At 36.3% G+C, this 13,902-nt stretch overlaps 1 protein-coding gene across 9 annotated transcripts in view; it reads right to left on the bottom strand.

The window, feature by feature from the left end:
- The window catches only part of HDAC9 (histone deacetylase 9), a 911,036-nt gene that overhangs the window by 227,437 nt on the left and 669,697 nt on the right, over positions 1–13,902 (bottom strand). For all 9 annotated transcript variants that reach the window (XM_078059350.1, XM_078059344.1, XM_078059346.1 and 6 more), the window contains one exon: positions 10,168–10,275. In XM_078059350.1, the coding sequence (XP_077915476.1) occupies positions 10,168–10,275 (108 nt within the window). The remainder of the gene's footprint in view (positions 1–10,167; positions 10,276–13,902) is intronic.

Genomic DNA, 13,902 nt, shown 5'->3' with positions numbered 1-13,902 from the left:
TTACACATTCAGCTTAGGCTGGCGGAAGCCCACGAAGGGAAAAGAGCAAAGCAGTCAAAATACTTACAGTCCTTTTATTTTATTTAAGATTTTATTTACATATTCATTCATTCATTCATTCATTCATTTATTTATTTATAGCGTGAGTAGGGGTAGGGGCAGAGGCAGAGGGAGAGAGAATCTCAAGCAGATTTCGTGCTGAGTGCAGAACCCAACATGGGGTTCGATCTCATGATCCTGAGATTATGACCTGAGCCGAAATCAAGAGTCAGACGCTTAACCAACTGAGCCACCAGGTGCCCCACCTACAGTCCTTTTAAAGAATCTTCCGTTAACCACATCTCTGTTATCTAGTTTTTTGTTATATAAATAACTGCAAGCCTATTTGACTATATCTTAAAAAACTCATTGAAGTGGTTCTATCATATGTAATTAATAACCATTGTCCTCAGCTTGGGAACTTGGACAAAATTGGAGTCAACACAAATACTGCATTCCATACTTTATTTGTTGAATGATTTCAGGATGGAGAGTATGTATTTTAAGAAAGGCCAAATTGGTGGCAAACTGAAGTGGCAATGAAGCTTTCCTCATCTATAATCAGTATTTAATATAGTCGCTATCCTTATCCTGAAGCCCGTTAGAAACATACTTTTAGTTTTTAAAGATTCTATTTATTTATTTGACTACTTATGTATACAGATATATGTGTATGCTGTATAATATGTGTGTGGGTACACACTGTTATTTTGCCTATGACCATCTCTCTAACATCATCTCCTGCGAGGACCTCTGCAGATAACTCAGATCCAGACACATGGGCCTTCTTACAGTTCCATAAACAAGTTAAAACTTATTTACTCCACCTGACAAGAGAGATTCTATATTTGCTTTTTTCTTTGTATGGAATATTCTTTCCCCACATCTCTACATGATTCTTCCCTATTTCATTCAGCTCATATCTCTCCCTGTCAGTAAGGTGTTCCTGAAAACCTAAGCTATCAGAGCCAGCCCTTTCCTTCAGGCTCCCTCTAAATCTCTTTCATGTTTTATTTTTTTATCCAAAGATATATTTTCACCTGAATTTGTGTCAATGTGTATTTGTTTATCTATTTATCCTTGCTCTCCCTGATAGAACCTAATTTCCCTGTCTTGGTATTTTCAGTATTTACAGTAGTTCCTAGCACATAATAGGTGCTTAGAACATATTTATTTGATAAATTAATGATTAGTAATTAAAATCAGCAACTTTCAGTCTGATTCAGCTGACTTATCACAAAGTATCATCATGGAGTTGCATTAAATGTCAGTTTTGCTAATATATATTTTAAACAATTTGAGTCAGCAAAATCCACTACTGGATCCATGGTAAGAAAAATATAGAATATCAAAGCCAAAAAGAAGACATTAAAAACAATCAGAGAGAAAAAGACACAATATCTACAAGAACTGCAACTGACTGGCAATTGATATTTTCTGTATCAAAATTGGAAACCGGAAAAGCATGGAGGATCTTCAAAGTGCTGAGAGAAACGGTTAACCCTGAACTACCTTTCAAGAATGAGGGCAAAAACATATCATAGATAAACAAAAAGTGAGAAATCATCACTAAAGAAAATTCTAAAAACAGGTACTGGAATAAAGAAAACAACTCCAGAATGGAGGTTTCAGATACAAAGATAAATGCAGAAAAAAGGAAAATGGTAACTATGTGGGCAAGTATAAAAAAACACTAATGGTTTCAAACAGTATAATGTCTCATTAGTGATATTTTTTTTAAAAAAAGCTAAAATACTGAACTATAATAGCATATATAGTTCGGACAGGATAATTGCCTTTAAAACATTCTAAAGTACTTGTACTGTTAGCAGAATGGAGAGAATAAATAAGTTTAGGATTTATTAAATAGGTTAAAATTTAAAAGACAATAGATAATGTGTGTATTTAAAGAAAACTAGAGGTTATATAGAATGAGAGAAAAACTCAATTAAAAACAAAGCAAGGGGTGAGTGAAGGCAAGGGGACAAATAATAGGTCAAAGAGAAAAAAACGAAATAAAATGACAGAAATACATCTGTGTATACTACTAATGATGTTAAGTAAAAATGAACTGAGTTCCCCAGTTAAAATACACAGATTACAAAACAAAATCCAGCGATGAGCTATTTATAGGAAACATACCTAGTATATATATAAAAAAGAGAAAGTTTACAAGTCAAGGGATAGTAAATGATGAACGAAGCAAATGCTCAGGAGGAAAAAAGCTAGTAATGCTATATTAATATTGTATAAGTATAACTGAGAACAAAAAACCTTACTTGAGATAATTGTTAAATATTAATAAAAGGTCTAAGAAGGATAGAACAGTATTAACTTGTCTGTATCTATAGACAACTATAAGGTGACACTTCATACCCACAAGATTGGCAAACATTTAAAAATCTGAAAATGTCAAATGTAGACAAGAGTGAGAGCCCTGGTAATCTGAAATTGGCACAATGACTTTGGTATTTGTTTTCTATGTGTTACCTTTTTTTGTTCTTTGATTCGTCCACTATTGCTTCTTTTAAGTTAAATACTCTATAGTGTATCATTTTAATTTCTATGTTACTATTCTTACATATTTTCTTTTATATTCTTTAATATATTTTTTGAGTTGTTTTCTTGCTGGTTGCCCAGTGGATTATAATTAACATTTAACAATCTAGTTTGGACATGAACCAAATTTCAGTAGTATCAAAAAAACTTTGTTTTGGGGTACCTGGGTGGCTCAACTGGTTAAGTGTCCAACTCTTGATTTCGGCTGGTCCTGAGATCAACATCAGGCCCTATACTCATCAGGGAGTCTGCTTCTCTCTCTCTCCCCCTCCCCCTGCTCTCACTCTCTCTCCAAATAAATAAATAAATCTTTTAAAAAAACCAATGTTTTTAAATGTGTATGTTGTTATATAGCTCCATTTCTCATGCTCTCCTTTGGGCTGGTATTATCGTACAAATTACATCTTTATACACTGTGTGCCCACCAACACAGATTCATGGTTATTGTTTTATGCAGTTGTCTTTTAAATCTGCGAGGAGAAAAAGAGTTAAAAACAAAAAATACAAATATACTATCATTTATACTTATTTACATATTTACTTTTACTGGTGTTCATTATTCATGTGGATTCATATGTTTCTTTGCATGTCTCATAATTTTATGTTAAAAACTGGGCATTTTAAACAATGAAATATGGCAATTCTGGAAATCAGACTTTCATCCCTCCCCAGGGCTTGTCACTGTGGTTTTTTTGGGGGGATTTTCTTTTTCTTTTTTTTTTTTTTAAGATTTATTTATTTATTTGACAGAGAGAGAGAGAGCGCGCACAAGCAGGGGGAGCGACAGGCAGAGGGAGAAGCAGGCTCCTGCTGAGCAGAGAGCCAAAGGCAGACACTTAACCAACTGAGCCACCCAAGAGCCCCAGACTTATTTTCTTTATTGGAATAAAGTTTTACTATGTATAAAATAACAATGTATACACAGATTATATGTCACTGTTGTTTTGCTTATTGCCTTTCCTGAACTAATTCTATAGAGTCCGTATTCTTTTTTTTTTTTTTTTTTTTTTTTTTTTTTTTTAAAGATTTTATTTATTTATTTGAGAGAGAGAGTGAGAGAGAGAAAGAGCACAAGAGGGGGGAGCGGGAGAGGGAGAAGCAGACTCCCTGCTGAGCAGGTAGCCCGATGTGGGACTCGATCCCGGGACTCCAGGATCATGACCTGAGCCGAAGGCAGTCGCTTAACCAACTGAGCCACCCAGGCGCCCTAGAGTCCGTATTCTATCTTGAGTGAAGCACTGAAGCCTCTGCTTGGTTAATTTAGTGGTCAGTAAATGACTGGACAGAAATTTCCTGACATGCTTGGCACCAATAGTCCCAAGCCCTTTTTAAGAGGGTGTGTGTGTGTGTGTCTGTGTGTCTGTGTGTTGAACACATTTTTAATATTCAGCCAGGTGGTTGACAATTCTACCTTGGCCTTCATTCCTCTTTGAACAGAGTCTGAAAATCACCTTGAGATGAGAGCTGAGGGTCTTCTCAGGTCTTTCCTGAATGTGAACACAGTTCTATCACTCATGTGGCCTTCTGGATTCTTAGGTATCTGATGGGGCTCTTCATAGCCCTTAGCATATCTCATTCCCCAGTTTTTCCTTTGAAGCTTTGGGTTAGTCTATTGTTTTCTCCACTGTTATCTACCACTTCAGGTAGCCATGAAGTTAACCAACTGCCTTTAATTCTTCAACAACTGCTTCCAGGGAAAAGCCTTTTCATGTCAGGTGAACTCCAAGTCACATTAAGTAAAGACAGCCTTGCAAGCAGGGTCTGGTACTGAAGCACCAGACAGGCCAAATAATGACAATTCTCAGGGAATGAGGCTTTGAAGAAGCTCCAGGCCCATTTTGCCCCCTCTGGAGACTGCCAAGTTACTGGTTTTCACTGAAAAATGCAGGCTGTTATTTGTTAAGGCTACTGTGGAGCTGGAAAGAGTAAGATGAGAATAGGGTGAATTAAACTACCACAAAGCTCACTGTTCTTACCAAGATTCAGCTGGTTTTGTTTTGAACACATGCTTCCTGAGTTGTTGGACAATTTTGGTTGATTTCCAGAATTCTTAAAAAATTTATCCTGACAAATTCTGCCAGTTTTGTCAATGATTTTATGGAGAAAAGATTTCAGAGGTTTAAACTGCCATTTTTTTGCTGATGTCACTGTGGCAAATAACTCTGGAATTCGACTTTACATTACTTACTGAAACTTACTATGTTTCTAGCCTAGGAGCTTGCCATTTCACTCTTAGTAATGCCATTGTGAAATAGCAGGCATATTAAAGACTATACATAGCATATTATTCAGAAGAGCAAAAACCCAGAAATCAAAATGTCTAACAGAATAAACAAATTATGATGTACAAGGGAATACTTCTCCACAATGAAAATGAATGAATCACAACTATATAAATTCATATGGATAAATCCTCATAACATGATTTTAAGTGAAGGGAAAGAAATCTGAGGAATAATATATTTTATAATAAGATTCCATTCTTATAAAGGTCACAACATATGGTTAAAACTAAAGAAAGGAAAAGAAATAATTTTAAAAATATAATAGATTAATGATTATTTCCGAGTCAGAAAGAAAAAAGGTAAGTACTGAGAGAACTTTAATAGTGTTAGCAAAGTATTATTTCTTAAGTTGGATGAAAGGCTCATAGGTGTATAGTTTATCATTATAGTTTGTAAGTTATTAGTGTAACTTGTCTTTTTGTATGTACTAAATATTTTATAGTAATAAAAAGAGAGGATCTAGACCATTTGAGATGGCTTTAACCTTTTTTTCCCCTTACATATTTGTGCTATTTCTATAGGAAATTCCTTATAGAGTAGCTGAAAAAGAACAAGGGGTTATGAGATTTACAGGCTTTGCAGTTATTAAACTGTACAGGATCTTAAAAAGTTACTTGATGTCTCTGAGCTGGTTTCCTATTGGTGGTACTTCCTTCAAAGGCCATTGTGAGAATTATGACAAATTACATGTAAACTGCCCAGCCAGGAGTAGGTACTCAATGAATAGTAGGTCTTATTAGCAACAAGACATTACAATATCTATTTAAACATTAAAGAAATCCATCCATCATTCAGATAATCAAGTGGGTGTTTTTTTTTGACAAAAATTTCCACAAACAACTAAAGCAATTTTTATTTTTATGATGATGATATAGCATTGCTAAAATAGCATCAAAATGAATCCTCACAGTAAAGCCTGATAAGTGTTGAATCATTTTTTCCCAGCCTTACTGAGGTATAAATGACAAAATCTGTATATACTTAAGGCATACAACATGATATTTTACACCACTTTTTTGAACCAAATATTGAACTATTTATAACTTGAAAAAATACTCATCTTTAAGAGATGTATCTATTTCTAGACATAATTTCATAAATGTCCTATAGCAAATAAAACCATTTTGAGATAAGTATTCTTCCAATTACAGTTTCCAGTACACCTAACATTTCAGCATTTTCAGAATATTTGTGTTCCTTAGTACTAGACTCTGAGAAATGGCCAATTTGGGCATCTATTGATTACAGAAATTTCCACTTGTGTGAGTGTTTTATACATGAAAATACACATGTATATATTGTTAAAAGCCTAGAAAACTTTAAAGTCCCCATAATTTCCACTGAACTCCAGTGAGCATGTCATTTCCACTGAACTCCAGTGAGCACGTCAAATGTGGTATAAAATATCATGTTGAATACCTTAAATATACACAAGTATACCTTAAGTATATACAAGTATAAGCATCAAGCAATAGATACATCTCTAAAAGATGAGTATTTTTTCAAGTTATAAATAGTTCAATACTTGGTTCAAAAAAGTGGTGTAAAATATCATGTTGTATGCCTTAAGTATATACAAGTATAAGCATCAAGCAAAAATTCCAGGTAATCAAATTTGTCCTCAGCATTTTCCTTTCTCATACACACTTCTTATCTCCTAGGTCCTCATTCTCTAAGAGTTCAGTGACCTAACCTCCAGCTGTCTCTCACTTCTAAGTTTAGCACTCCATCCAGGACCACCCTATTTGAAATAAAGCTCTTTTTTTTTTATTATGTTATGTTAATCATCATACATTACATCATTAGTTTTTTGTTTTTTGGGGTTTTTTTTTGTTTTTTTTAAGATTTTATTTACTTATTTGACAGAGAGATAGCGAGAGCAGGAACACAAGCAGGGGGAGCGAGGGAGAGGGAGAAGCAGGCTCCCCGTGGAGCAGGTAGCCCGACGTGGGGCTTGATCCCAGGACCCCGGGATCATGACCTGAGCTGAAGGCAGATGCTTAACGACTGAGCCACCCAGGCACCCACATCATTAGTTTTTGATGTAGTGTTCCATGATTCATTGTTTGCGTATAACACCCAGTGCTCCATGCAGTACGTGCCCTCTTTAATACCCAAGCTCTTAATTATTCTGTTTTCCAGGCAAAATTAGTGCAGTCTCACAAAATACAGAATTATAATATGCCAATGTTGTCTCGTGAGGTTGTATTGATTTACTAGCACAATGGGGTAGAACATGTAAGAACTGAAAGTAGATGCTGAAAACCAAAAATGAAACACTGAAGTTTTCTTTTTACATCTCTCATCAGAGGCTAACTTACCAGTATCCTCAAATAAGCTTCCCTGTTTTCTTCATAGATCTGAATGAAGCGATGACTCCAAGACCATGAGTGTTATTGGTCCTGGCCAGCAAGTGTACCAGCCCTGTCACATTGGAGTCTGGGACAGGTAGACACTGAGTGAGATTTTTGGTTAGCTGGAGGTCCTTAAACATGGTTCTCTGTATCAGTTATTCACTGTGGCTGCAAATCATTTGTCACTGCTACCTTTCCCATATGGCATTCCCATAGGCCTTCCCAAACTATTTGCAACCAAGGGGCCCAGTCTCTTGACCTGTCAGCACTGGTGCCTTTGTTACGGTCCTGACTGTCTTGGACTTTTACTTGGGTTTAACAATCAGAAAGATAAACCAGATGCAGTATCTCAAATATTCACCAAAATAAGTTGAAATTAGTTTTAAAATATCTACTATTTGGTATGCCATAGTATGTATATTTGAGAATCAGATCTATTTGCAAATAGCTCAGAATATCAGCACCAGGGGTGCCTGGGTGGCTCAGTCGTTAAGTGTCTGCCTTCGGCTCAGGTCATGATCTCAGGGCCTTGGGATGGAGCCCCGCATTGGGCTCCCTGCTCCACAGGAAACCTCCTTCTCCCTCTCCCTCTCCCACTCCCCCTGCTTGTGTTCCTTCTCTCACTGTGTCTCTCTCTGTCAAAAAAATAAATAAAATCTTTAAAAAAGAAAAAGAATATCAGTACCATGTACAACCTTCAACATTATAAATTCCACCCTGGTGATTCTGCAGAACAAGAAACTGAAGCCCAGAGAAGTTAAGTGATTTGCCACCAATGACATAACATTTAAGTAGCAGAGTTTGGACCAAGATTTCTCGATTTTTAGGCTGGCTCTTTTTCTCTATTCTTCTCTCTCTTTTTAACCATACCTGATGATTTGTCAACCAAGGGGGGAAGAGGGTTTGCATGAATTCTTGTTCGTAACATACATAGCCAATGTCAACCAAGGGGGGAAGAGGGTTTGCATGAATTCTTGTTCGTAACATACATAGCCAATGTTAGTACAGCTGGTGGTCACCATGTCCATGCTCTATGTTGTTGACCCTTTGTTTGTAACTGGCTATTTTAAATAACTACCTCCTAAAAAAACAATTAGGCTTCTGCTCAATACTCTTTGTATATACATTTGGCAATTCTGCATTCTGTGAAGCTAACAACAATGATGATTTTGAGTGTAATATGTGGACGTTCTACTTGAGAATGTTTCTGAATCACTGATTAAACTCCCACAAAGTCATGACAATTAGAAATTGTGCATGCTAACATAATCATTTTGTTATTAAGTGGCTCTGTGCCAGCATTATCTTTTAAAAATTATAATACTATGGCTTAGCTGTTATATTTTTTAATTCTTTGAAAATAAGACCTTCAAAGATCATTCTTTTAAAATGTCAATTTATTCCAGTGTTACAAATGACGTTCTCAAACAGGAATAATTATTGCCAAAAATCTACTGGCAGACAGCCAAAACCTCTCCAAAAGGCTGATTCCTTTCCTCTTTCCAGTAGTTCATTACCAAAAGTAAAGACTGAGTAGTATGCACCACATTAATGACCCCATAAATCCCCTGAGATGAGCAATTAATGTCCTGATGTTGATCAAGTCAACTACACATAAGGTGTGCATATATATATTTTAAATACAGCTCACCTTTTCAAAACTCTATTTCTATTGGTTCTGACTTCTTAAAGAGTTAAAGTAAAGGCTTCTGGGAAGACAATATATTGTAAAGTGTACCTTCCTACCCTGCATTTTTTTTTTTATCACAAGTGGAACAGTCATGGGCTGTTAAGCAACTTGGTTAAGCAACTGCCTTCGGCTCAGGTCATGATCCTCGAGTCCCAGAATCGAGTCCTGCATTGGGCTCCCTGCTTGGCGGGGAGTTTGCTTCTCCCTCTGACCCTCCCCCCTCTCATGTGCTCTCTCTCTCTCATTCTGTCTCAAATAAATAAAATCTAAAAAACAAAACAAAACAAAACCAAGTGGAACAGTCAGGTGTAACTGAATCAAAATTCATTAGATAAAATGAAAAATAATCCTAATTAGATTTTACTTTAGATTAACAAAATTTGTGGTGCCTGTTGTTCACATTATATTTCCCTTGTCCCTACAATTGCTAAAAATACCAAATCAAACACCACCCAGATTTCCTTATGAAGTGTGTGAACTAGTGCATTAAAAAGTCATGTTAGCACCAACAAAGTTTATAGGGGCAACTGCATTCAAGACGCACATGGCATACCTTTAAATAGCGCTGTTAAAATACCAAATAAAATGTCAACGTCTGTCAGGTCTCTGGCTTTTATAAATTGTTTAGACTGGGAAACGTTGGGGTTTGGACATTGTTCTTTTCATATGATGTAGAAAAGAAGAGACCGTAAAAAGAAAAGAACAATAAAGCGTAGATCATTTTTGAAGTTCTTTCATGGAAAAACATACCCTGGATCATTACCCTTCTAATCAACAATTTCCTTCTTCCTCCCAGTTCTTCCCGTCTGGTATTTACCTTTCTCCCCTCCCCCACCCCTCCCCTCTCTCTGGGTGGTATTCTGAGCTTATACATACTATTCAGTAATCATATTTTTTAAATTGCTTGAAAAGAGAATCCCAGGAGGACATGACAGAGATGTATATACTGGGTATTTTTAACCTGGACCATAGCTTTACTCACCATTTCTGTGCTCTTAAAAACACACCAGAGTGCCCTGACCGCAGTTTCCCCAAGGAGAGGAAGGCCTTGTGAGCAAGATCAGCTACTACCTACCTACACACTAGTTATTATCACACCTTAGTGGCCATCTTCCTGCCCTCTTCCCTCCACCCCTTTCCTTTTATTAGCACACCACACTCCCCACAATTCCCAAACAACAACATCACTGTTTCAGCTTCTTCTCTGGATTTCCCACACTTAATGCAACCCAGACCTCACCTTCAGCTCTCCTGAGGCCACTTTGGAAGCCAGCTCGATGACACAGCCAACAGCCATGCGTGCAGCACCGGACGAGTGCAGCTCATTCCAAATGGTGTCACTGTCCACCTGAGCAAACAGTCAGCACAGCCCGAAGAGAGAGAGAGGGAAAACAAGAAGGAGAACGAATAGATGAAAAAGGAAGGGCGGGGGAGGGGAGAAAGGAAGGGAGAAAAAGCAAATTTGTGAGGAAGGGCTGGCAGGGTAACAGCCTAGGTACAATAACATTAGTCTTCCGTCCCAGCCAGTTGAAAAGACCTTCTGGACACAGCTTTGCTTATACTTTTTCTCTATACTGACTTCTCCAATGGAAACACATTCCTGCCATGCCTCACTGCCATTCCCTGTTTAGATTTCTCATTACAAACAGCATTACATAGGCCGGATCTGGCTTAGTTACAGGCCTGCTAGAAACCAGGCCCCAGTAGTAGATAGAGTAAAAGCTAAGAGCACTTAGCTATACATAAAAATCGGATTTGCAAGTGCTAGAGGGGAAAAATTCAAATACCTTTCTGGCTGCAGGTTTACAGGGAGCCAAAGACAATTATTAGGCAAGTAGTAGCAGCAGTCAGTGAGTAGGAAGTAGCAACCACAGTTCAGGTTCTCTACCTACATGGAAGGAGTGTGTGGTCCTCACACTTAAAACATTCACCAAATTCAACTGCAAGGAGCAATTTGATTTTCAAAGTAGAAGCTTAAAATTTCTAACATTTAGCACAGTTTAGCGGCTGGTCTTAATGTAGACTGGTATTATTAAAATTGGATAGGCCATTAAAAATACATGGTTGCTTCTATAAGAGAACATTCTTATGAAAACAAAGCATAAACCAATATTTTTGATTTACCTTTATAAAACACTATTTACTCTCTTTCATGCATGCAGTAAGATAACATGTAACAAGGACAGGAAAATGTAATAACAGTGGTCTATAATGATCATATGTTACATATTTTTATGTATAAAATATTTCTTAATATAAAAAAACAGAATCCAATGGTAGAAGTCTCTAAAGTTACAACACATAAATTACCTGAAGCACTAGGAAATGTAATAAAAAATTTGTGACTGTGCAAATAGTAAGACTTCTCAAATGTTGTAAAAGAAAGGAAATCCCACACAAAATAAAGCTGTTTTTTTTTAAAGAATAAGTTAAAGAGGCCTAGTGACATGGAACAAATACAATAACAATTATACATATTCACAATGCACTAAGCAGTTTCCTAAGCATTTTAACATGCCTTTTCTCATGAGATCCTTACCAACTTAAACTCTGTCAAGATCAATGAATAAATAATAAATGAAAACAGTAAATAAATACATAAATAAATAGAAAATTAAGATCTTTTCAACAACAGCATAGTGGTGAAGAGAGAAGTTTCTGAATCGTATTGTCAGGGTGAAGTTACAGCTTCACTGCTAAAACCTGAATGACGGTAGGCAATTAATTAATTAATGTCTCTCTGCTTTGGTTCCCTTACCTATGACACAGCAACTTTTTAAAGTACCATCTGCGTACGATTTTGGTGAGGATTAAATGAAAAAGTGATAAGCAAATCTTAGTTACTACTATTTAGGCTACTATTACACCCATTTTATAATGCCTAACACAGAGTAGAGGCCTTATAAGTGTTTACTGAATGAGCACACTGTGGCTTAGAGAGGCTACTCAGCTGGCCCAAGGACCTTCATACAGAACCCTGACTCTGACATCACATGTCTTTCTACCACAGTCCTGAAATAACCCTCACTTTCTAAGAACATTAAGCCCTTGAAATAGTCAACATCATCACGGTCAACACTACCAGCTAAAAAATAATCATCAAATGGACAATGGAACCTAATCATCTGCCCTCCAAATTAAGTTTCATGTTTACTGAACAATATAAGCACTTATTTGAGCTTCATATAGATATATCCTTGAGGAAGATGGTTGCTCAAATTGAAAAATGAACACCAACATTTACATTGTACTGCATAGTTTTTAGCCAATTTTCAACTATTGCAAAGCTATAGGTGCCATAGAAAGTCCTCATTAATCAGATTTAAAATTATTGGGAAGGCAAGCAAACATAAATCAATAAATCCCAAAGACTTAATGGGAGTGTCAAAACCACATATAATTCCAAACCCCTTTTTATTTGACTTTGGAATACACTGTAAGTTTTTTCTTAAAAAAAAAAAAAAATCAGAAAAATTTCTTCCAAAAAGCTATAAACATACACTTGATTAGAAAAATATTCCAACACCTAGGAACAACATCTCTTTAACCATAATACTAAGGGGTATTAGATAGCCACAAATAACTCAAATTCACCTTTTTGTCTATATCTTTCTATCTTCCTGGAAGTATTCTTATAGAGGTAATACTCTGTGTCTATGCCATCAATTTTGGTGTGTGAACCTCTACTAATCAAGATACTTATGTTTTTAAATTCAGCTAACATTTGTTAGGTACCTACTACATAACAGATGCTAAGAGTTATAGTATATGGGAGTTATTTTTATCATAAAGATATGATTATTGATTGAAAGAATGCTGGGCACATAGATGCTCAATGGAATGGATACTTGAGATTTTGACTACATCCAAAGTTCAGGCTTATCCCTAAACAGGTGCTCTTTAGGAATCTATGAAATTTATCATCCATTTATTTACTTATATTTAAACATAAAAAACATTTAAGTAACTTTCAACCAGTTTTATGTTTAGTTTGTAACTATATGGTAATAATAGTCAAGATTTTGCACATAATCTATTCATAAACAGGTAATTGTATGTAATTCTGAATTTATTAACAGATGTTGTCTTAGCTCAGCTGCCATAACAAAATACCATAGACTGAGTGGCTTAAATAACAGGATTTTATTTCTCCTAGTTCAGGAGGTTAGGAAGTCCAAGAAGGTGTCAGCCAATTTGGTTTCTGGTTGAAATTCTGGTTCAGTTCTCATCCTGACTTGCAGATGTCTACCTTCTCACTACGTCCTCACATGGCCTTTCCTCAATGAGTGCTCGTGGAGAGAGACAGATCCCACTCTCTTCCTCTTCTTATAAGGCCACCATTCCTATTAAATTAGGATACCACCTGTATGACCTTAATTACCTAAATTACCTTCTAAAAGCCCTATTAAATTTAAATTACATCAGGGATTAGGGCTTCAACATATGAATTCGGGGGGAAACAATTCAGTCCATAGCAAGATTATATCCGAAAAACGTTTATAAGTCAATTTATAAACATATTTTCCTAAGATATTGTGTTCAAAGGGCCATTAGCTACCATGATTAGTTACTAAAAATTACCCACATGCATTTGCCATGTTATAGTTTAATAAGAGCTCCAATGGTAAGAAAGCATGCATGGCTCATGAACTCTCCTGACTATAAACTCTGTCACTAGAAGAGACTCCCAGATCCACTTCCTACTATTCTCAATGGCAAAAAGTATTTCTTCTCCTTTTATGTCCCTCTTATTGGTTGGAGAGATTGCCAAAACCTTTCCCTGTATTAGTGATAGTGTCAAGAATGTCATTGTCATATGAAAGCTCTGATTTTAACTGCTGCAAGAATTTCTGACAGTAGAAAAAACTCTAGGTAAGAGAGGATGGTTGACTCCACTAATTGTTGGTGGTTCTTGGCATGGAATGGGATACTGAGTGGCTGGAAAAGAAGGAAAAAGAGCAAGAAGGATTAGATT

Source organism: Halichoerus grypus, chromosome 12 (genome assembly GCF_964656455.1).
Source record: "Halichoerus grypus chromosome 12, mHalGry1.hap1.1, whole genome shotgun sequence".
Taxonomy (NCBI): domain Eukaryota; kingdom Metazoa; phylum Chordata; class Mammalia; order Carnivora; family Phocidae; genus Halichoerus; species Halichoerus grypus.
The sequence above is the reverse complement of the archived record's forward strand: the minus strand, read 5'-3'. Positions and strand labels throughout refer to the sequence as shown.